This window comes from Miniopterus natalensis, chromosome 5, assembly GCF_054644295.1.
Source record: "Miniopterus natalensis isolate mMinNat1 chromosome 5, mMinNat1.hap1, whole genome shotgun sequence".
Classification (NCBI taxonomy): domain Eukaryota; kingdom Metazoa; phylum Chordata; class Mammalia; order Chiroptera; family Miniopteridae; genus Miniopterus; species Miniopterus natalensis.
In genome coordinates this window covers 88,777,551-88,801,741 of record NC_142085.1, presented here as the reverse complement: position 1 = coordinate 88,801,741, position 24,191 = coordinate 88,777,551, and the positions used below count along the sequence as shown (strand labels likewise).

Here is a 24,191-nt window from a genome sequence, read left to right as displayed (position 1 = left end):
TCTCATCGCCTCCTCCGCAAACACACGTGTGTCATGTTAGAAACCGTTACCACCGTCAGGAAAGACTGTGGGGTGGAGTCGGTGTCCGAGTCCTATTGATTCTTCCGGAAATGCCTTCGTGATAGGACTCGTGTCACCGTCATAATGTCACTGGGACCTCAAAGTGACAGAGTAAATGCTGGTTATTTTGCATAATTTCCCTTCATTTGCACCTGTTAATCTCTCTTTCAGAATGTTCTGAGCTTCATCTGAATGCTCACATCTCCAAAGTCAGTGCAGAAATGTGTCGGCTGTCCCTGTCTCTGTCCCCACAGTGCTGTAAGCTTTATATATTTTCAATCATCCTGATTTTAGTGATGAGCTAATGTCAGGCAAGCACAGTCTGTGTCACTCTGTGGTTTGTGAGACCACAGCGTTTGGGAAATTTGGAGGGTTGTGTGAGCTCTGGCCACACCGCCGGGACATCACACGGAGGTGCCCTGAGCCGTGGGCCGCGGTCCGGGTTCTCATCGCCGCTCCAAACCCGACGGAGGCCCAGACGCTCTGGCATCATGAGAAGATGCTGAGATCCCCCAGGTCACCCTCCTGTTCTCTCTGCTCGCTAACCCCTTGGGAATGAGCACTAACCAGAGAAGGGGCAGCTGGCCAGACCGTGTGGGGCGATCGGGGCGCAGGTGCTCTCTGTGAACCCCTCGCCTCGCACCTGTTTCAGGACGGGGTGAGGAAGACGGTCAGCGCTTAGTTATCGGGGACCCCATCTCTCCCTGCCTGTTTAGACCCTCTCCCAAGTCCCCACGAAGTCCGCGACCGGGAACGGTTCAGGGATTTGATGTGCTGCCCCGAGTTACTCCCCCCTGCCTCGTACAGGGGCCCATTCGGGACCCACCGGGACCAGTTCTCCGGTTGGCCGACCCCCTTCTACGTCTCACCCTGAATTGTGACTTCTTACCCTCGATGATTTAGTCACTTTTTACCTTTATTTAGCTTTCCTCTGTGCTCCTTGGCCTCGCTGGGCTCACCCCCAACCATTGTCACTTGGAAACGCCTGCCGGCATTTGGTGTTTTCCCTCCTTTCCTGCTCTCGGCACCACCTGAGGCGTTTCTTATCTCCGCGTCATAGATAAAGACGGGGAGGCTTAGGAAGGTAAATACTTGTCCCAAGTCTTACCGCTGATAATCAGCCCACTGCTATCTGAACCCAGCGGCTCCTGAGCCCAGCCTTCCCTTCGCTGCGAGCGCTCCCCCCTCCCAGCGCGACCGTGAGACTTTGTTTTCTCTGCTGCCCTGCAAGCAGCCAACCTGATTTCAGAGCCCTGGGGTGAACCGTGGCCAAAAGAACAAGAGCAGCGGAGTCGGAGGGAGAGTTTAAATCCAGCGGACCACGCTGACAGAGCCACCGCAGCCCTGGGGAGATTACATTTCTGACACTCGGAGTTTCCATCATAAAGCCCATAAAATAGATACAAACGTCTCGGGGACCTTCAGCGGAACCTAACATCAGACGAGCACAGTGGCAGGTGCTCAATGAATGGTGTCGATTGCTGGAGACGGAGGGTGCCATCAGAGTCACTAAGCGCTGTGCCCTGCGCCGTGCGGCTCCGTGGGTTGGGCGTCACACTGAGCACCGATGGGCTGCAGGTTCGATTCCCGGCCAGGGCCCATGCCCGGGGTTTGGGCTCCACCCCTAGTAAGGGGCGCGCAGGAGGCAGCCGATCCATGTTTCACTCTCACATCGATGTTTCTCTCTCTCCCTCTCCCTTCCTCTCTCTCTACAAATCAATTAAAAAAATATTTTTAAAAATATTACTAAGTGGCATAAGGGAAAGGACACAGAGATGTTCCACTCTCCCGGTTTTCTTCTACGCCAGGATCTGAAAGTCATCCCACTCAGCGTGAAAGGCACTTACAGTTAATTTTCACGCAAAGTGGCGGCGGTTGTGCAGCGGCCGCCGGGGCGTGTGTATTTCTCCCAGGTTAGTGACATTCATTGCAGGGTTCCAGGCACACTCCCGGCGCCGGCTTATTTGATGTCTAAAGTGTATTTGCTTCCTGCCCAAAGAATCAGAGCAGGAAACAGTAGCCCCTGAGACAGGAGTGGTGTAATTGTAGCTCCCGTTTCCCAAACAGTGTAAAAGGACATCGTCATAAAGTCCGCTTTCCCCTCCGTGCCGGGGAGGACAGGTGCACGGCGCCGTGGCTTTTCATCTTTATTTTAAAACTGGGAGGCGTTTTATTCCTAACACTGCCTTTTCCTGGCCACCCTTAGTGGAAATCATTCCTGGCAGACGGGAGACACGGAATCTGCTCGGCCGGATTTTGCAACGTGCGGCTCGGTTCAGAGATGAGATAAACCCAGGAGCGATGGACAGCGGCGGAAACGATGGGCTGACGGGCAAATGGCCGTCGATTGTTACGACTTTCACTGAACAGTGTGGTCGCGGCCCGCGCAGCGGTTAGAATATTTTACGGACCTCTGAGTGGCGAGGTTGTGGCAGAGTCTTGGGGACAGTTTCTGTAAATGCGCTGCGCCTCCGGCCGGCCTGTAGAGAAGAGTTGTCGGAGCGGGGAGGCGGCGGGCGCAGCAGGCGGAGAGGGAGGTGAGAGAGGACCTCGCTGGCTGGGCTGGAGCAGGGGACCCGAGCCCACACGCCTGCTGCTGCGCCAGGTCCCCGCAGGGCTTCGTCGTCGGGGTCCCAGCACCGTCTCAGTGGGACCCCCACCCTAGGGCGCTTCCTCCCCCTGGAATGACTATTCTCTGTCCACCACGCCCACCTCTGAGCCTCATGAATCTTTTTTACCAGCGGTTTCCATGTCTCACTGTGCATCAGAATCGCCAGGTGAGCTTCGAAAATAACCACCGACTGAAGCTGAGTAAGTCTCCGGTTCCCAGGCTCCAGCCCCAGGCGTGTGGATTTGGCAGGAGGCTCTCAGAACAGGCTCGTCCGGCCCCAGCGGCAACCCTTCCCGGGCTCTGGACGGCTGCACCCTTCCCCTGGAGGGGTCTAAAGGGAAATACCTATCACCTATCTATCTATCTATCTATCTATCTATCTATCTATCTATCTATCTATCTATCATCTATCCATCTATCTACCTATCTACTTATGTACAAATTAAGTCCGTTTCAGGCTTCTCCTGGTGTAATTCTGATGCCAAGATTATTACCACAATTCAAAGTTAACATAATAAGTCTTCTTTAAATCACTGAAGCATTTGTTTGATCCAAAGCCTTTATTTTATCCCCTGAGATGATGTTGCCAAGGCCGAAACGCATAGCCAAAGGACGAGCTTTACCGTGAAGTCGGGTTTTGCTGACTCCTGCGATCCCAGGAGTGCCCCCGGCCTCATCGCCCAATGCTGCCGAGCTCCCGGGTGAGCGAGAGGACGTCCACAGCGCAGCCTCCGAGTTCAGGGCCACGAAGGATCTGCAGAGAGACCGGCCGGCCGCACGATCGGAACCAGCTCCCACCCAGCCCCGGGGGGCTCGGGCGGGATGAATCCTCGGGTCATCGCCCAGTCGTCAGGCAAACTGGGTTCAAAAGGACCGTTCTGAGGGCGGCTTCTTGCATCAGTCCAGAAGCTCCGTGAGCCCAGCGGGCGTACCTTTCCGGGAAGGACGGCGCACCCTGCGAACAGTGACTCCCGCTGCTGGGACGCGGCCGCCTGCCCGCCTGGAGCCCAGACGGGCCAGTCCATTGCCCCCGGCTTTTCTCAGCCTTGCTCAGAGGCTCAGCCATGGCCACCAACGGCGTGGTTCTCATCTGAAGCCCGTGACACCGGGTAAACCGCCATTTCAGTGCTGCTGAAATCCGACTCTTCATGGTCTTCACGCGGACACAAGCATGGGTGCTGTCACACGGCCTTCCCCACACGGAGCCGTTAAATGGGGATTTATAACCAATTTGTATTTAATCCTTTGACAACATTCATTTCGCGTGGCCAGATCACGGAAGCTGGGAAACGTTCCGCGTCAGGATCCCGACCCCGCAAAATCACCACCCGCCTGCATGTCATTCTGATGGTCTGGAAGATCTTTCCTCGCTAGGTTGTCACGGTGATTAAGTCATGTGAGGGTCAGTTTGTTGCGATTTTGTCTTTCGCCAGCTCGAAGACGGCGCCGGTCCCCCCGTCTGGTTGCTTGACCGCCTGGTTTGATCCCTGGTCAGGGCACAGGCCCGGGTTGCCGTTCCGTCCTGGGGAGGCACCTGATCCACGTTTCTCTCTCTCTCTCCTCTCTCACTCTCAAATCAACTTTAAAACCCATTTCATAAAGAGGAATGAACAGTCATGTCAGAAGCCTCCCGGTGAAACGAAATGTCGGCTCCGTCTCAAAGCCCCGGGAATTCCATTTGCAACCGCGAGATAAAAACAGCCTTGGTTTCGGGAGCACTCTGCTTCTCAGCGCGTCAGCGAGCGTGAAGGTTTCATCCACTAGACCGGGTCCGTGTAACTGCTCACTATCTCCATTCCTAATTTTCTTACAGTCCATCTTTATCTCTTTGACAATAATAAAAATTATTCATGGAAAGGAAATGCGCTTCTGGTAAACTTTAAATCAGTCTGAGGACTTCCCAGCATGGTTCAGGTTCCGTAATATTATCAAATATTATCATGAAGGATTTGGTTGGGTTTGAGGCAATTTTAAGAAGAATTATCCCTCAGCTATTTCCAGAAATGAAGAGTCAGGTCTAACATGGAAACAGTGACGCGGGTCAGACTTCGTAAAAGCCGGGAAGTGGCCACCTGAGCTCCCAGGCGCGAGGGTTTGGGAGGAACTTGAGTTCTGAAGATTTTGATGGCAAACGAGAATTGTTAACGCGCCCCGAGCATTTGCCACGTGTCAGACCCTGCTGAGCACCTCCCCTGTGTTGCTCTATTTTAAGTCCTCACACGGCCCATGAGCTGTATCATCATCTTCACCTCGAAGAGGAGAAAACGGGCGTCGAGGGTCCACGGATGGGTGAAGGTGACGGCAGAGCTGGGCGGGACCTGGGTAGAGTCGTGCTGAGGGACTCCAGACGCTCATCTGCAGCGTCTGGAGTTTCTTCCATCTAAGCAGAGTCGGTCGTGGGCGTCCGCTCGGGGCTGGAAGAGCCGCGACTTCCCTGGCTCCCGCCTTCGCCGCACCCGGCACGGGCCCATCTCTGCGGAGAGTAAGCGTCAGAATTTCCCCGGCTGGCGCTGAAGGCGGTTATTTACTTAGAACCAATCCTTAAACCGTGCTCCACGCGACAGTTTTGTCCTGGCACAGGGGGTCGGTCATCACTTTCAAAATGACTAATGAAAAAAACAACTGGGCAACAGCAACAAGAACAGCCAGAATCCAGGCGGAGCCATCCGCCTCCATCAGCGGTTTCCCCAGATGTGTCACCAGATGAGGTCACTGTGCAGGGTCACGCGTGAAAGACCCAGCACAGAAACGGGGAACTGAGTCACGACCTCCGAGGGCAGAGGCTCCCTAGGGATGGCTCAGTACGTTTGAAAGCGCGTACCCGGGACGGATGGCCGTGTGCCTGGAAGGTGTTTCTGGCGCAGCGTCACCTGGGCTGCTCGGCCAGGGCGAAGGCTGGGGCTTGTTCAAGTCCTGGACGGTGCAGCTGGGTCAGGCGGGGGGCAGCGGCCGCTGGGCGAGCATTGAAATCAGCGCCCGTGCAGGGCGAGTAGCTCTACCGGGAGCTTTCAGAATTCAGCTTTCCACTCAACACGTCCTTATCCCAGGTCCTCTGTAAAATTTTAAAAGTATTCTTTCCTTTTTGTTTTCTTGCATTTATTATACTAATAATCGTGGTCCTAAGATAGTATCAATGGTATTGATTTCTAATATGATAGGTCCTTGTTTGGAAGGATGTGTGAAGTTAGTCCAGTGTACTTGGCCGGTGGAGCATAGTTCTAAGTGTTGGTGTCAGAACCAGATTGTATTTTATATAAACTCTGCCCTCACACTGCCACACCTGATAACTTCCACATCGTTTAAAACATGGGAGAATTTTTGGCCTGGCAAACATTTATTGTTTACTGAGATCAAGGAGCCGTGCTAGCAGTTTCCGTCTGAAACCGGGTGCAGTGTGACATGCAGGAGGTTGCCACACATAGAAAAGGCAGGACCGGGGGGTAACTAGGAGGCAGAATTTTTATTCAGAAATTTACATCACGTTGGAGAGACATGTCCTTTTGATGATCCACAGCAAGGTGCCACACAGAAGGGATGGTCCCGGAAGCCCACGGTGGATGGATTTCGTGTGGAACTGCCTTAGGCCAATGCAACGCGTATCCGTCAGGCTGGAACTAATGGACCACTTCAGGTCAGCAGAAGGAAAATCGGTTTATGCTGAAAACCTGATACTGACTGTGTTCGTTTGGTCTGTGTCTGTTGCCCACCTGAACCCTGAGGCGTATATTCCGGCAAATGTCATCAAGCACAGCGGGAGGATGACACCACCCCCACCCCCCACCCCACCCCCAGAAATACGGCAGCAAGAGCTCTGGCTGATGTCGGGGGAAAGACTGGCCGAGGCTCCCGTCTCAGAGACCCGAGGGAGCCCGGCAGGGTGTCGCTGATAAACGGGTGGAATCCCACTGTCTCCCGCCACCCCGAAACAAAGTCCCACAGCAGTTAGACTCCCGAGCGCCTGGGACCAGCGGCGATGAAGACTTCTGAGGTTAATGAAGTTTCCGTCCGAATCAGAATTTTTCTTACGTGTCCATTTGTCTTATTAAACAATGGCTTCGGGCCTGAGGCTCGTTATTAAAATACATGCGAGAAAAATGAAAGCGGTGCAGATCGTGCTGGCTGTTCAAAAAGGCAAAGCCAACGATATGTAATATTTTAAATAGGGGCTTCACGCGGGGCTTCGGCAGCTGTGGGACCGAAAGAGAGAGAGAGAGGAAGAGAGGAGGCTCGGCCGAGGGCCCTGGTGTCCGGACGAAGCGGGAGAGGGAAACTGAAGCCCGTGAGGAAACTGACGCTGGGGAAACGGGCGTTTCTGTGGGTGCCTGGATCGCACAGCAGCTCACACTTCAGAGGGTCCCGACCGTGACCCTTTAACCTCTGTCAAGAAAAAAACACCTCAGAAGGAAGTGCACATACTTTGCTTTGTGAAATCACTGCACCAGTCGACTAAGCCCCTGGCTCGCGGAATAATAGTTACGTAAGCTTATCGCTGGCTCGGGGTGGAGGAAGAGTTGGACCGTCAGCAGGCCCTTGGGGAGCCTTGGGTAAAGCCGGGTGTGTAAGCCTCAGCGGTTCGGCTTGTCGAGAGCAAGTCCACACACTGGGTTGAGCCCTTCCTTCAGTTGTTTTTGTGGGTTTTTTGAGACCTGCAGTTTCACAGAACGCCCCATGAAAGGAAGGCCGAGGGCAGGGCAGGTAAAGTCTGGGGTGCGCTGTGCTCTGTAGTCCTGTCCTAGGGGTCCGTAGAGTCTGCAGTGAGGGGACCTGCTTTCCTCCGGCTAAAGAGTCCCCCAGGTTCTGGCTCAGTGCCTCTGACCAGCCTGCGCACCTTGCGGTGACCCATAGGTGTGCTCGGAGGACCGGAGAAGTCTGCAACCTGGACGGCAGAACCACAAACCCCTCCCAAAGCTCTATGTTTTACTGGGGGGGTGTCATTTTTCAGGATATTTAAGGACTTAGGGGTGAGCACTGTGATATCTGCAACTGAATTACAAATGATTCAGTGAAAAATATTTCCCCGTAGTGTACGTGTGTTTGTGTACGAGATGGTACACTGACTATGCCTAATGTTCACAGTCGGTAAATTACCCTGAAGGAGGTAGTTTGAAAAGCTTTTGAAATCTTTCTCTAGTTTTGAGAAGTTATTATAACAGAAGGAGGGAAACCTGCACCACAAGCTGCTCTGATGATTTGGGGTCGCGAGGGGCTGCCCCGTGGAAGAGCCGATCAGGAGAGAAAACGGTTTTAAGATCCAAACGGAAGTGAAAGGAGCAGGATGCATGCCGCTGACTGGAGACAGCTGGACACCTACGGGAAAGGTGTTTGGATCGTAGACTCGCCTCACTGTTGCCTTGGGCGCCTTGGCTCCGTATGCAGGAGTCTGTACCCTAGGCCTTCAGATCGCCGTCGGGGCGTTCGTTCTCGGTCCCGCCCCGCGCGCTCGGAGCTCCGCGTGACGCAGAAGCCTGCCAAGTTTAAACAGTGTGATGCAGCCAACTAGGCGGGGGGGCCACTCTGGGGGCAGAAAACGGATTCAAGGTTTACCTGAAGCCCCGACTGCTTGGCCCAGCAGAGCCAACAGCCTGGAATTGGCTGTAGCCGGGACTGGCCCGACCTTGATCTCCCTGAGACTGGCCATTAATCCCCAGCCGGCGGCCGCCCCGGGACGCGCTGTGTGATGGATGGCGTGTCACCGCGTGGGCTGCGGGGGCTCGGCACCGGCCTGCAGTATTTTCCCACTGGCCTCTCAAGGACCTGAGCGAAGGCCGCAGCCCAGGGAGGTGGGAGGGCTCCGTCTTCAGATTCTGCCCGGTGTATCCTTAGTATCGCAAACGCTGCTGTTGCCCCAGGGGATTGAGGAGCCACTTAGTTGCCTGCAGTTGCTGAGATGCTCCCGGCCCTGCTGTGAAGCTGGGGGACGTGCTCTTTCCACAAGGTGGTGTCTGCAGCGTGGCTCCCCTTCGCGAGCGTTTCCTTCACCCATCCCTTTCCTCCCTCCTTTCAAAAATCGTTTAACCTTTACAGTGGGTTATAAAAATCATGAAATTGGATTTGTTCATATTGCTGATAAAGGGTTTAACAATAAGGCTTCTGCCTCCTTCACTAAGCTCGACTTAATCGAACATTAAAATTGTCACCGTTCTTGTGATCTTGTGATAGTCCGTCAGTTATCGCGGTATTTCTATAACTTCAATATATGGTTCTATCTGTTACGTTTCTGATATGTATGAAACCTTAAGAAATTAGATTGCTAATAACAATGGGATATTCATTGACTTGAATATCTTGCACGTTAAGGCACTAAAGTTACCAAAAAAGGGGCCAGAATATGATAGTTTCTTATCATACAAAGATATATGTATAACCTGCCCTTTCTCAATGAAAACTGGAAGCCAAATACTAATCCCTGGAGACTAATGATTATAAAATGTTGCCAATACGTGATAAAAATATGCCACTTGACATCTTTATTGTGCTTTACATTTTACGAAGTATTGTCACCTATAATATTAATAAAGATGCCTGCACAAATGACCATTCAATATGCCTACAAAGGGTCATTCTGTAAGTTAACGGAACAGATGGAGCTTCATGAGGCTTTAGGATCTTTTTGTTTGTTTTCTCATGATTTTTATACTAATTGTTTTCAGTAAACCATATGCATTTGGGAGCCTAAAGATTTTCGCTCATAATGATAAAAAATACTATATGTTATTTCTAGATGCTCTTGATGGTAATAGCAAACTTTTACATAAAATTTTGTGTATGACCTTATGTGACTCCTACCCAGCAAGAAGCAAGTTAAGGATTAAGAGAAGCATTTAGTGATTTTAGAAATTTAAAGGAGGTTATTTCACTGGTAAGTACTTCTGTAAAGTTAGCTCTTTGTAGACACAGAAGTGTGAACCGCTGTACACGGCCCCCCATTTGGGGAATAATACTGTTTCTGGGTGGCAACCGTTGACAGAAATGACCAGAGACATTTAGTTACTGCTGTTTGATTGCCCAGCGTTGAGTCTTGACCATGTGTTATTTGGGTGGCATGCGTCCTGGTGTCAAAGCTGTGCTCGGGAGCATGAGATGGAATTCCGGAGGGCTGGCCTCTAAGTCCCCGTGGTCCCTACACCCCCCGTCCCCTTAAACCTTCAGCAGCAACAGCTCCATCTCGTTGGCCGGCTCTCCTGGCAGCAGGTCGCTGACTGGGCTTCGTCGCGGGGCCATTTCGAGGAGCTGGTTCTAAGGTTTGTCTCAATTCGGCTCTGCGTTGATGGGCTCTTTCCTTTGCTTTTTTGTTTCCACAGCAGGCAGACCAGCCTACAACAGCTTTTACGTCTACTGCAAAGGCCCCTGCCAAGGAGTGCAGCCAGGAAAACTCAGAGTGCGCTGCAGCTCCTGCCAACAAACCACGCTCACCTTGGCCCAGGTAAGGACATGCTGGCGGAGACGCCGGGGAATGAAGGGGCGGTTCAGAGTGGCCTTTGGAGTTTCTGATCAGCTGTCCCCACGTCTCTCACACATATGTTCTGCGTGGTCGTGATGGTGAACAGTATCGGAAGGTTCATTGAAAGCTACACAACTGTAAATTTAGGTGGTCCAGTCCCGTTGCCGGCATTTCTCTACTGCAGGCCTATTGAAAGGAGAGATGGTTTTAAAACAAAAAGAGGGCAGACTTTGGTAGGGCGTTTTTTTACAAGCTTTCTAAGGTATTGGAAATGTCTTGTATCTTGCTCTGTGTGCTGATAATATGTTTGTATACATATGTCAAAACTCAGTGGACAGTTCACTTAAGATCGGAGCCCTGGAGGTTGCTGAGCGTAAGTTATTCCTCGAGGGAAAGGTGCAGAGGGAAACTGTGGGTCCCAGAAACAGGGACCCGTGGCCTCGCTTGTTTCTGTACCGTCCACAAACTGAGAATGTGCTTTAAGTTTTTAAATGGTTGGGAAGCATCAGAAGAATGGTATCACGTGACCCGTGAACATTACGTGACGTTTGCACCCGTAATAAAGTTTTATTGGAAAGCGGCCCACCCGTTTCTGCACATGCTGTCTCCTCGCTGCTGCTTGGTGCCCGGGGGTGGGGTGAGTCGTTGGCACGGCCTGGTCTGCCTGGCATCCTGATGTACTTACTCTTTGGCCCTCTAGGGAACAGGTTTCCATGTCCCGGTGTAACACAGGGACACAGCTACTTGGTGGCTTCAGCGAGGTGTCTGTGCGGGACTCGGCTGAGTTGGACGTGGATGAGAATGTGTGGGGGGGGCGCGGAGCGCTGAAGCATGGACAGGTTCCCCCGTTGCCACATTGAGCTCCAGTGATGGGGGGAGAGCTTAGATTTTATTCTGCAGACAGTGGAGAGGAGGACAACCCGTTACAAACATGGGGACGCATGAAATACATGTTAGAGCCGCTTGTTAGCGCTGAGACAGTTTGCCACGGGGATTGAAGCTGGTGGCAAACTGAAGGCAAGGAGGTTAATCAGTAAACTTTTCACAGGGTTCTGAGGGCCTAGATGAGGGTGGTGCCCGAGGGATGGATACAGTGGGGCGCAGTGAACACCTCGAAGGTGGCCTGAGGGGGGCACCACGGATCCTCAACTCAGGCCTGGGTAAGATGGTGCAATTACCAAACCCGAGTTCAGTATTTCACTGCGTTTCAGCGACACGGGCAGATCACATGGGAAGACAAACCCATGAGTGGTCCTAGGCTGCTCCTGACCCAGTGGAGTGGACCTTTCCCTGGGGCTGTCCCTGGGGGTGCTTCTGTCTGGGAGACATGCTGTCCGGAAGTCCCCCAGAAGGCGTCTCTCCCCTTCTCCCCTCTGCCCCTTCGCCTCTGCTGTTCTTCTGGTCCCTGTCCAGCCCCGAGTGCTTCACATGGTGGCTGTGACCTACTTTTACTAACCGCCCACTGTTCCTAATAAAAAGAGCAATAACCGATTATTACTGAACTTCAAGCCTAATTCTTTCACGGATTATCTCAGTTAATTACTTGGTAACACTCTGAGTTAAGTACTGTTAGTAAATCTATTTTAGATTGGAGGGAAAAGGGGCTTAATGAGATTAAGGGAATAAGAGCTTCTAGCAGTAGCCCGGGGATTTGAACCGCAAGCTCTCCAGTGCCCCCCTTTTCCCACACAGGTAGGTATGTTACACTAAGGGTCACCTGTCAAATACCCCCAGTGCCCAGACAGGCGACTGAAAGATCAAGTCAGACGTGGGCGGTGGGGGTGGTGAGGACCGTGGCAGGTGGGAGAGGCCTCGGCCCACGGACAGGAGTCGGCTCCCCCAGGCGTCAACGAGTGGTGGGGGTGGGGGGGCTCCACGTGAGTGGCGAGCGAGTAGACCAGGCGTTTCAATGTGTTCTTAGCAACAAGTGCACTCTCAGGAGAGCCTTCGGACATCCCCGTGGGTCGGGTGGCCAGGCGCGCCGCTGATGGGTCTGCAGGTTACGGATTGGCGGCGATGTGGCAGGTGTTGGACTTGCCCGAGGAAGGATTCCTATGTGGAGAAAAGACAAGGGCTTGGCTTCATTTCCCAGAGTTTTTAAAGATCTGCAACTTACCCAGTTTTCTCTGGTCGGGGAAAAATAGAAGTAGGCTCCCGTGCGGCTGGCTCATGTGCTGGGGCTGCGAGTGGTTTGCCTGGACCTCCGTGGGGCTTCTACACACCTGGGGAAACCGGAGCCTGCTTAGCCACCTGGGTTACTTTTTAAAACGTAATTTTATTGTTTCTGGTGGAGTAAAAGTCAGCAACAAGCCCCATGCCTTCCATGGGTCCTAATAGTGACCTCCTAGTTTTCTGTGGTGGTTTTGGGGAATTTATTCATGATCCCAGCATTTCCCCGGCACCCGCTGAAATTCGCAGGCTTGGGGATGAGCTGCCTCTCACACGTGTGCCGTGAGGTTGACTCGTTTACACATTTCATACGTAATAAAACATTGTCCAGGAAGATGGGCGGACAATTCCGGCCTGGCGTTAGGATGGGAGGCCAATGTCTGCAGTGTGGCCTGACCATGAGGAAAGGCTGAGAATCAGCTTGGACCCCAGGTTTTCTTCTCTCCCCAAATCAAATCATCTCCTTTGTTTCATGTTGACCTTGACCAGGGTTTCCGTTCATCAAACTAGCCTTTAGGAAAATGAACACTTGCTCAAAAACAGTGGACAAAGGCCAACTGGGAAAACACGGCCGGCGTCCAGCTTCCCATCGCCCACGTTCTAGGTGGACGGCTCCTCCTGTAGAAAATAAAGCTCCTGTGACAGGAAGACAGGGACCAGCTATTTGAACAGGACATAGCTTGCAGTACAGCAGGGCCTTCAGGAGGGAAGTGTCTCTTGACTCTGACATACTAGGAGGTGGGGTACCCGTGGAAGGGACACGAGACGGAGGACACGGCACAGGCACCCTGTTTGGAACGCTGGGCTCGGAACTGCCCGGCGACAAGGAGCTGGGAGAACGGCCACCCAGGGTCCCTGCACCTGTGGGTGCTTGGATTCTGGTTGCCACGCTCGTCAGCTCTGACTTTGTCTCAGTTTTCTTGTCGTAACATGGGAGTAAAGTTTCACTGAGGTTCGCAAAGGTTAAGTAACTGAACTCATTACAGTGCTTCATGCAGTGCCTGGCACACAACAGACACCTGGAGACTGTTGGTCTCACTGTCATTTGCTCAGGTGAAGGGTCTTCTACCAAAAATGCCCCAAAGCAACCGCGGCCTCACTGTGAGCTCCCACGTCCGGAGCTCTCCCACTGGTGAAGCCACGGATTGTTGATGCCTCCGGCACAGACGCGAGGCCACCCACTCACCCACCATTAACAGCTGCTTGTTTGCTCTCGGTTTATTAGTCTTTTTTTTTAAATTGAATTTATTGGGGTGACATTGGTTCACAAAACCATACAGGTTTCAAGTGTACAGCTCAACAAAACGTCATCTGCACCCGGCATCCTGCACCCGCGTCGTCCAGGTGACGTCCCCATCTCCCCCCCTCTGCCCAGCTCCACCCGCCCCCACGCCCCTTCCCCTCGGCTGTCCCCACGCTGTTGCCTGGGTCTGTGTGTTATGCAGAGACCTTGCGGCCGCCAAGAACTTGGGAAGATCCCCCCCCCCCACAATCACTATAATTACTTTATCTGAAAAAGAACTTTATCTTTGCCACTCTAATGAGATCCTCGGCCATGGAATAGCATTAAAGCTAAAAGGCTTCTGATGAGAAATGGTGCAATAAATAGAGGAAGATGTAAAACGCCCGGCGTGATGGATGCGATTCGAAATCGGCTTATAGATTGGGGACAATTTATGTGAGGAAATCTATTAAGAAATACAGTCTAAATGCATAATCATTCCTAAACTTAATATTTGTTAGAGATTAATTGTTGGTCGGGAGCCTACTGACTTCTCTTAATATCCAAACCTACCCTCACACATGTGATAAAGCCCGGAAACATATCTAAGCTTAGCGAGCGGTAAGCACGCCGACCCGCCTTTTATTTATCGAGGCAAGTGTCGGGCGTTTCCGAGCTCGCGTTGTTGAGTGGGAGAGTCACTGCGAGTCCTTTTACCTTGTGACGTATTTCCCGTTCGTAAGGCCCCCGTTGGCTGTCCCGGTGGGGAGGGCGCAGCGGGACCTGCGGTCGCCGACTTGCGTTACGCTGCTGCTGGGCCGCAGAGGAGCCCCTCTGCCCGTGGTGTGTGGCTTTCTCCACGTCGGGCCTCGGGCAGGGAGGGAGCTCGCTGCAGGCCGCGCCTCTGCCGGTGCTGGGCGCCCGCTCTTGCCCTCCCACCAGAGCTCTCTTCTTGACTATATTTGTACTTGTATTTTTATGAATGGGATCAGAGCTTCAACATTTCAACATTTGGGGTTATGCTGGTTTCTTTTTTAATCTTTATTTTTAGTAATTTTGTTTCTCCAGAAATGTTTTAAAATTTCCCAACCATTTCCTCTGCTAAAGATTTACCCGTTTACCAAAAATGTGTCTTTACAGCCGGTTATAAAGTCTGCAGCATCTTCTGTTGAATTGGATTGTTGCAATGGCTTTCGAAGGCGTCTCAGCGTGAGCTGCGCAGTGTTGTCTTCCTCAGAGCCTCTGAGATGTTCAAGTCCATTGTCTTCCCCCCGCTTTTCTGCTGCACGTAGAGGGAGTCAGGGAAACGGAGGAAAAGGCAGGAGGCTCCACACCCAGCACGCCAGGGGCAGGGGAGGGATTGAAGAGCTCAGAGCACCAAAGACAGGGCTACACATTTTATAATCAAATAAATCAAATAAATTTTGAGTGAATTACTATTGTAAGCAAACTGGCTTTTCGCTTACTTGGCGAATTGGCTTCGGTCAATTATTTTCAGCTGATTTTCCTGGAACCAGCTCCTACAAATGGCCACCAACACGCCTGTGTGGACGCAGCGGTTTGTTTGTTTGCAGACACCCATTTTCAGCAAAGCTCTGGGTCACGTTAGGGCCCTTACAGATCCCTCCCGTGCTTCAGCCGAGGCTCTGCTGGGAGACGAGCTGCAGACGAGAGGAGACGACGGGGAGGGAGCAGAGCAGCCCCTTGGATTCGAGCCCCACGGGTCAGGGGCAAGTGAGAGCAGAGAGTGGACAGACGAGGGTTTTCATCTGAGCCTGTGTGAGAGTCGGGCAGAGCCCGAGCTGGCACTTCACAGCCGGGGGGCGTGGAGCCAGCCTCGCTCTGGCACAGGAGGCCCCGGGCAGGACGCCCGATCGCTCAGTGGGAAATGGGTTTAGCTACCTAGAATCCTACTTATGTATTATTCACCGTTCAGGATGGTACCTTTAAAACATTAAAAGAGAAATATTCCTAAAATGTTTTGACAAAGTCATACCCTGAATGTTTCTAAAACATGAAGGAAAAGATAAGCTTCTTATAAAGAAGGTTTTCCTATTTTATTTCCTTCCCAGTTTCAGTTCAATGTGTCATTAGTTAAAACCCGTCACTTTGTTTATTGGTTGACAGCGCTATCCGCAGGCAGGCAGGGACAGGACCCGCACGTGACAGAGGCCTCGCCCACCCGGGCTCCATGGCCCCTCCGGAGCTCTGACCGGGCATGTGCAGCTGTGCTGTCCCCACCCTCGGGGGCAGCCCTGGGCCCATGGCACCAGGTCTGCAGGCGGGGCAGGGGGAGGGGTGAGGCTGTGCTTATTTTGTTTATTAGAACGAGGAATTAATGGCATTGATACATTTTAGAGACCTCTCTGCCGGCTTCTTGTTGCATCTCACTGTTCATAACTTGGCCATCGGGAATCCAGAAAAGCTCGTGTTTGCCGCGGGTGACAGGACAGCCACGGCCGGCTTACACTCCTCTTTTTATTTTGCTGGTTTGGGCCCATTGCTTTTCCAATCAGAGCCAGAGTTGCGCTAACAAGGAGAGAATGGGACAGACACCGGGCGGGCAAGACCAAGGCTGCCACGTCTCCTCGACGGCGTTGTCCTGAGTCCAGATTGCGCTATTCCGTATTCCGTGTGTCACGATGGCTACACTGGGGCCGGGGCCAGCCGTGGACTTGTTTCTGGGTGTGAGATGCCACTGTCGTTTCAGCCTCTGTTTCTACACATAAATGCAGCTCCCTGGTTTTCTGTGGAATGAAATTGATAAATGATCTATCTGACCACTTAGAAGCTTTATCGAGAATTGTGGAAAGAAAAAATAGATCTTCAGGGCACCGGGTTAATTTATGTGTCGTTTGCTTAAGAAGTAAGTGGCCCAGCACCTCACTGGGAAAGATAAATAGAGCTCAGTCGCCCCGTCTCACCCCACAGGAGAGCCTGTGCCGATGCTTTAAAAGAGCAAGCGTGTTAGCGGCTGTGATAAACTGTGGTGCCGGGGAGAGTCTCTTGAAAACCCTGCTACAGGACAGGGTGGGTCACGACCGTGATGTTTTCACAGTTATTTTACAGAAGATCTGGTACTTACCTGTGCTCGTGTCTTCCCTGTGGGAATCTCCAGCTCCCCGCATGGATGCACCATTGAAGCCAGAGGGGAGATGGAGAGGTTAGCGGACTTCACTCGGGCCCTCGGTGAGAAAGAAGCCAGGCTCAGGATTAAATACCGGAGCCCAAGTTCAGATTCCCTTTGGAAGCCTCCACATTGACTTAGTTCATTTTCTTACTAGGAACAGGTCCGGCGGAGGGGGGAGCGGTGTTAGACCCCACTCTACAGGTTTTCCCTGCAACGAGTCAAATTTACCAGGCCCCCTTTTCTAAAGCCAGGCGGGGATGCAGAGCTGGATCAGTGGGGAACACGGTGTTTCCCTTTCGTGGAGAGAACACAGAAGGGTACTGGTGTCCTGGAGAAGCAGGGGCCCGGGGTATTAAAGGGGAGGCTCTCCTGGACTGTGACTGTTTATTAAGTGACTAGTTAGCCCCCCTGGCCCGTGGCGGGTGTAACACTAACGCAGTTGGAGCCCACGGCACACGCGCCGCGGGGGCCACTGCATCCCCACACAGTTAGAACCCACAGTCGCTCGCTGGTGTGACTGAGCCAAGGGCTCCCCCAGCTGGTTCACAGGACTGTGTTTCTCCGTAGTGTCAGATGGCCCTGAGTTTCCTTCATGTCTTTTAAATCTTCAGTTGTACCTTGGGAATTTCCTGTTAATTTGGAAAGCCATCCTGATCGGCCATCGGTTAACGTCGGCAGCAGCCTCTCCTGGACAAATGAGCCTTTTCTTCCATGTTGGTCTAACAGCAAATGTCATTTCTCCTTATTGCCACCTGGGACATTCTCTCTAAAGTAGTTTAGGTAGCTGTTCAGTGTAATCAAGTGTGGTGTCACCTGTAAGTCTTGTACTGTAGAGCTAAGATTTTTAAGCCTTGCATAAAGAGATATAGGAAAGATTATATACATATATGTATATACACATATATGTACATATATGTATAGATGTATATACATATATAAACAGACATAAAATCAATGGAGTACCCAAAATCTAAGAGACTCTTACTCGGGTGCCCTCTACTCCTTCCATGACGAGACTCGGGTCCTCGATGGGGGAGACCCCTCCACCTCCCCCTAGCGTAGGCTGGTGCACAGGACAGGTTAGACGCGCTCTGTGGAGTGAGTGAATGATTGAACGAATGTCAGCAGAGTCCCCGTAGGCCTCGGCCCACCCATAGCCTTGGAATAGGAGGGGACCTTGAAGCCGTCCAGTCTAATTCTCTCCTGACACAACAACCGCTCCTGTGAGCCACACCCAGTGTTCGGTCACCTGCCTTCTGCTAGAGCAATGTTAGTAATGGGGGGCTCACTGCTTTTCATGTTGGCTGTTTTCATTCACAGAACCCTTGTTGACAGATTGGACACAAAATCTGTCTTCAGCCACGACTTCTAGCTATGGTTTTTGGAAAAATAAAAAATCCGAGAAATCTTCTATCTGGCAGCTCTCCATATGTTTAATGGAGCTGAAAGGATTCGCTCCCCTGGTCTTCCTTTCTCTACGAAACTTAGGACTCTCAGATGTAAGAAAGGCTAAAAGTGCTGCCTTGCCACGAAGAATTCTCTTTCCCACGAACAGCCCCAGCGTCAGGAAAGGCACGGCGAGAGCGCAAAAGGAAAACCATTGGAAGGTGGGGGCGCGTGGGAGGCAGGACCAGCCGACTGCTGTTTGAACTCGGGGGGGGGGAGGGGGCGTGTGTGGACAGACTGGGGCTGATCCAGAACACCCTTGAGAAGAAACCTGGGCTGTGGACAGGTCAGAGGGGGCCATGCTCACAGGTGCTTCTTCAGGGAAGGGCGAGGTATTAGGGTGGAGAATCGGGAGGCGAGCTGCCCCCCAGCCAGGAACTGAGGACCCGGGGTTGTTCGTGACGGGGCCTGCTGAGCCCTCGGACCTCGGCGCCTGGTGGCGATCTTCCTGAGGCAGCTCCAGGCAGGTCCAGCACAAGCCTTTTGCAGCTTAAACTGCACAACCCATCACGCGGTGTCTGAGCTGTGTCCCTGTTGCTGAGGATGCTTTTGTGTCTTTTGCTAGAGGCACTGCCGGGGCCTCCTAGCAGGTGGCAGCTTCTACCAGGCCTCCTGGAAAACTTAAATGTCAAAATACAGTCTTAATGCAGGAAATAACAGTGTCTGGTCTCAGGAAAAACTAGCAACCAAACCAGAAGCTCTCCCTGTCCGGGCTGTTTAGAGGCCACCACGGGAAATGTCACCTTCCCCGCCCATGACCACTCCTCCCTGGCTCCTGGTTTGTCACTGTGTCTCCACCCGTATTTTCTCTGTTTGAATCTTCTCGGCCGTCCGGAGAGTCCTGTTGGGTAGAAGGTAGAATGGCCTTAGTGAAACGCTTATTTTTCAAGGAGCATCCCAAGTGGTGCTCAACAAGCAGCTGAGTTTCTGCATTCACCAGGGGGGCTTCGGCCCCGCCCCACAGCTCCCTCTCTAGCTCTGGGAGAGCCACGTCGAGCCCTCTGAGTCACCCCACCGAAGCCCTTCTCTCTTGACTTAAGATAAAGGGGGGTGTCCTATTGTGCTGAGATGCTGATGTGATGCCATTTTCAACAAAGAAAGCGTCTTCCCAGATCATCTCCGCCCACCCTCCAGCCAACCATCGGTAACAGTCACAGAGTTGGCAGGGATTTCAAATATTGCATCATGTGTTGGACAGGAGGTGCTTGTAGGGAAACTGCTTTCCACTCGGATTCACTGTGAACCTAAAACTGCTCTAAAGTGACACAGTATTTTAAAAATCCCATAACTGGTTTTTAGATTTGTGAATCTGCATGTGGAACCAGTACTTCTCTTGGTATCCGGTGCTCCAGATGAAACCTCGGGTATAGTATTATATCTCATAGAATGAATCTATAGCACCTTTAACAATTTAAAAAGCATGTCCTTGGCTGGGCATCATTCTGTGCACCAAAAGTTCTCCAGTTCTATTCCCGGTCAGGGCCCAGGCCCAGGTTGTGGGCTCGATCCCCAGTAGGGGGTGTGCAGGAGGCAGCCGATCGATGTTTCTCTCTCTCTCTCTCCCTCTCCCTTTCTCTCTCTGAACCCAATAAAAACATATTAAAAATAAAATAAATAAAATAAAATAAAAAGCATGTCCTTGCACCTTGGGCTGGCTCACATGACAGCCACATGAACTGCGGAAGGCAGGCATCACTGTCACTGTTTATACTTGAGAACATTCCAAGGTTCACCGGGAAGATCAGAATTACCCAAGAAATAATATGAGGTGGGGCTGAAACCTGAACCCACAGAGTCTGAGAAAAATCTCAAGATTTCTTCACTCTGCTCCATCGCCTCTTCTCTCAACAGAGAGCTCGACAGCTTTAGCTGGTACATCATTATTTCCAACACCACTTGCTCCGTGGGTTCCCTGCGGCATTTAAAATAGTTTAAGTGGCAGGACCACTGTCATTCTCTTCTGAGATGTTCTCATATTTTCTTTGATTTATATTTTGGAGGCTCCATCTTCGTTGAGGCCACGGATGCCGCTGACATGTTCTTTGTTAAATGTCATGTTAGAGATGTCCCAGCACCTATTAAATTCCGTCTCATGGCATCAGGATAATAAGAGCTGAAAATTAGCTGGAATCTGGGTCTGATGGCACAGAGCTGCTGTCATCGAGACTAAGCTGTCACTCACTAGCCTGTCCCAGTGAGAAAAAGGTTTAAAATCTCTTATAATGAGGGATGTGGAGACCCTGGAATGTGACACCCTGGACCTGAAGTCTCGTTCCACCCCTCTGTTTTCTTAGTCAATGAGTGATTTTTAATAAGGACCTAAATTACTTTAGTTTTCATTTGGAGCAGTGTGTTCAGCCATGAATTTTGTTTCTTTTATTTGGAAAATTGAGATTTTGACGGAATGGGAAGGAGGGGGGCAGCCTGTATAAACACTGGTTTCTATATTTGGCTCTGGTCTGTCACTTATTGGAAAAAAACATTGCAAATGTATCGGTTACCATTTGAAATTTAGTGAACATTTGCTTTCAAACGGCTGTGTATTGTATTGAACTTTGGAAATTCCAATGAGTTTAGAAAAAAATCTATAAGATTGGAAAATGTGCTGCGGTGTGTAGTTTAGGTGACTTATATGCTAAATAATATCACAAATCTAGGGAAATGCCAATTTATATGTTCAGCAAAGCAGAGCCCAATACAAACTTCATAACAGCGTCGATTCTGCCTTATTAGAAGGGGCTTTATTTGGGGGTGTCAGGAGAGAGGGCCAGGTGGGCATGGTGGCCTTCTGTTTATTACAGTTTTATGGGTAACAATTTTGAAATAAATGCCTCATCTAGGAGACTGAACTTGGTGCCGTTAGAGAGCGGAGAAAACTGGGTGGTTGTACTTTCTCAGAGATCGACAAGGACCTCTCAGTGCTGCCCTTTCTTCTTCAAATGTGCAGATTTCTGAAATCTTAAAGCACCTGGGAAACGTGTGTCTTTAGCTTCATTCGGGGGCCAGGATGGAAGGAAATCCGAGGGGGGCGGAGCAGGCCTACGGAGGGACGCTTTGAGACGGGTGTGCGTGTTTATTACGTGGCCCTGTTATGCGTTCTTGAGAACTCTTCTGTTACGCGGTCCATCCATTTCTGTTTGTCGAATGGCTGACTGATCGATTGAAGGGAAGCCGCGCCTCTGGGATGTCCGCGCTCATCAGCAGGAAGCTGCCCACGGCTGTGCTCACCAATATGGCAGCCACTGGCCACATGTGGCTCTTTACATTTTAACAAATTAAAATGAAATAAAACTAAATAGTTTCTCAAACAGTGACCACACTTCAAGGGCTCACTAGGCACTGGTGCCCAGTGGCTACTCTATTGTGCGTTATAAATATAGATCCTTCCGGTCGTCACAGAATTCTTCTGGGCAGCTCTAGTTTTGGGGATTCTGGTTGGGTCAGGGAGATGAGCTTATTTGGATTTTTTAAATTTTTTAAGTCATGAGCCTCGGTGGGATGTTGACAGAACTGATGGTTGGATGCTCCCCGTTTGGGACATCTATCATGCGTCTGGCATCCACACCTCCTCTGGGGCATGTTCTGTGTTACGTAACCTTGAGTGACCTTGGCCTCTCCCACAGTGGCATCCAGCGGGCCAGGCTCTCCTCCTCTCAGTTTTGTTACATCCGGGAGCAAGCACGGGACTGGGACTCCAGCACTTGAAGCTCACTCCTGGGACTTGAGTCTTCCGTGAGTGACAGCCACACGGGGACAGTGACAGTGTTTGCCTCTGAGGGGCATTGGTGCAGATGCCAGAGTCTGTCTGAGGCATGACCCTCGCCTTGGTCCTCACTGCCTAGTCCCCTGTGTTCCCTGTTCCCCAGCCTCTCCGAGGTTCTGTGGCTTCCTAACATCTTGTCAATTCATTTATTTTGTGCCTCAAGTAATGGGTAGATGTTTTTCTGGGGATTCAGTTCCACTACATGGGTAAGTTTGGTAGTTGTAAAACTTAGGCTCAGTCTTTTAGGGCGTTTTAAGTAAGTGGTAGGCAGGATTCATGGTGCGTATTGAGTGCAGGATGAGTAGTTAGCAGGGGGGGTGTTCAGCAGAGGGCGTGGGAGGACCAGGGGATACCGAATATTCAGGAGGCACCTGCTTCTAATATATGTGAGAGGAAATGTTTGAGGCACTAGATACTTAGATGCACTAAACAGATATCAGCATTTAATACTCAGAAAATCTCAGTTCACCTCTTGGCGATGAACAGCCTGGGTCCATGTTTCCTCTGCCCAGGAAACAGACTCCGCGGCCGTTCACCAGGCTCGTTAACAAGCTGAAGCTGTGGCCAGGTGCACCCTGTCCCCGGGTCTCTCTGATACAGCAAGTGTGTGTCACTGGCCCCGGGCACCTCCTGCCCTGGTCCCATCCCAGTCACATCCTATCCCAAATGTGCTTGGTTTTCTTATTTCGCCTTCCTTCTCAAACTGTGCTTTAAACTGATTTTTACAACATATGATTCAATCGTTTTAATTTGGTCTGAGGTCCTTCTGCTCTGTGACCTCCAGGGTGGCTTGCCTGGAGGTGGGCGTGGAGGCCGCCACTGTGCCACGGTTTCCACAGGACACCTGAGGCAGCCAGCGTGGGCTCCTGCTCCTCGCAACTACAACTCCGATTAGCACACTCGGGCTAAGGAATGCTTGAGTTCGAAGTCGCCTTCCAGTGAAGGCCCTCTTGTCCCTTCCGTGGAGAGCCTAGCGCCTCGCGGGGTGGAGATAGATGTCTCGGCAGCTCATATAATCACCGAGTTACCTAAAACCCCTCAGCCCCTCCAGCTACAGCCCAGCTCGGCCCTGTATGTGGGGCTGTTCAAGATATCAAAGGATTCGCCTTTAATTTAGCTTCAGGGGCCTGCAGTTGGTGTTCCTGAACTTGGAGGGACAGTGATTTCTGTTTAGAAGATTCACCTGAGCAGCACAGCGAGTTGGTTAAGGATATTTTATGTGGATGGGACTAGTTGTGTGGAAGTGAGCAAGGGGGATGAACACCAACCGGGGCGGAAAGTGAAGAGCAGGCCTCAAACAGGGATGCGGAACTGACTAGAGTCCGAGGGGAAGCCAGAGCTGGCGGTGATCTGGGTAAATGATAGAGGGAGCCTGCTACCTGTGACCTCCGATACCTTTAAAATACCACGTGTCGCCTATGACGGGAAGAACTGCGTTTTAACGCCAGAGTTAAGCTCTCTATCTATACAGAGGAAAACGCAGGTTAAGTGGGATAGAACACCGACTCCGTGGATTTTAAAAACAAATCTGCGTTTGTGTGCAGGTTGGAGGGGAGGCCAGGACCCGTGATTCGACCGGCCCTGGCCTGACCTGCGTGGGGACGTGTCACGGTCTGTGAGCCGATGGGGGAGGGGAGCGCGCGAGGCCGCCCCGCAGCAGCAAATACAACGATACCTCTCTCCTGTGGGTGACAGTTTCCTCAAAAGAAAGGCATTGCTTTGGGCAGCCCATCCCCTTTCTCCAGAGTATTTTAAATCATATGACTTCAGTACTTCTGCCTTTAAACTGCGTGCAAAACGCACTTAAAAGTGGGTGTAATTTATATACCCAATGATTGCTTGTTACAGTTTACTTCCACTGTCCTTCCCCTCTGGAGTGTTTGCTCTAAATTGTGAGGATGATGCATGAAGCAGGGTTTACGGCGATGCTGATGCTCATGCACAGACGCCTATGACGTGGTTTATTTCCCGGTGCTGAGCGCACAGATTAATAACGACGCTGAGAACAGCCCGTGATGATGAGAGTAACAGGCACTGGGCATTTACCGTCCGGGCGGAGCACTGGACGCCCATGACCCCACTCATTCCTCACCACAGCCCTGAAAGGTGATACCGTGTTTCCATTTAATAGACAAGGAAACTACTTTCCCCACAGTCACAGCTGGACCGAGGCAGAGGCAAACCGTGAACCCAGGCAGTTGGCCCAGCAAGGTCAGCACCACCTCGCTCCTTCCCTCCTGCTTAGAGCAGGGAGAGGGTGAGGGAGGAGAGGAGAGCGTGTAATTCACAGGGTCCTGGGTGATAATAACCTAGTGCTCGCCCCGCCCACATGGCTCAGTTGGTTGGTGT

The 24,191-nt window shown here is 51.6% G+C and overlaps 1 protein-coding gene across 1 annotated transcript in view; it reads left to right on the top strand.

Moving 5' to 3' along the window:
* The window catches only part of PRKN (parkin RBR E3 ubiquitin protein ligase), a 613,811-nt gene that overhangs the window by 229,932 nt on the left and 359,688 nt on the right, over positions 1-24,191 (top strand). The window contains exon 4 of the mRNA XM_087817735.1: positions 9,973-10,094. Coding sequence (XP_087673861.1) covers positions 9,973-10,094 — 122 coding nt within the window. The remainder of the gene's footprint in view (positions 1-9,972; positions 10,095-24,191) is intronic.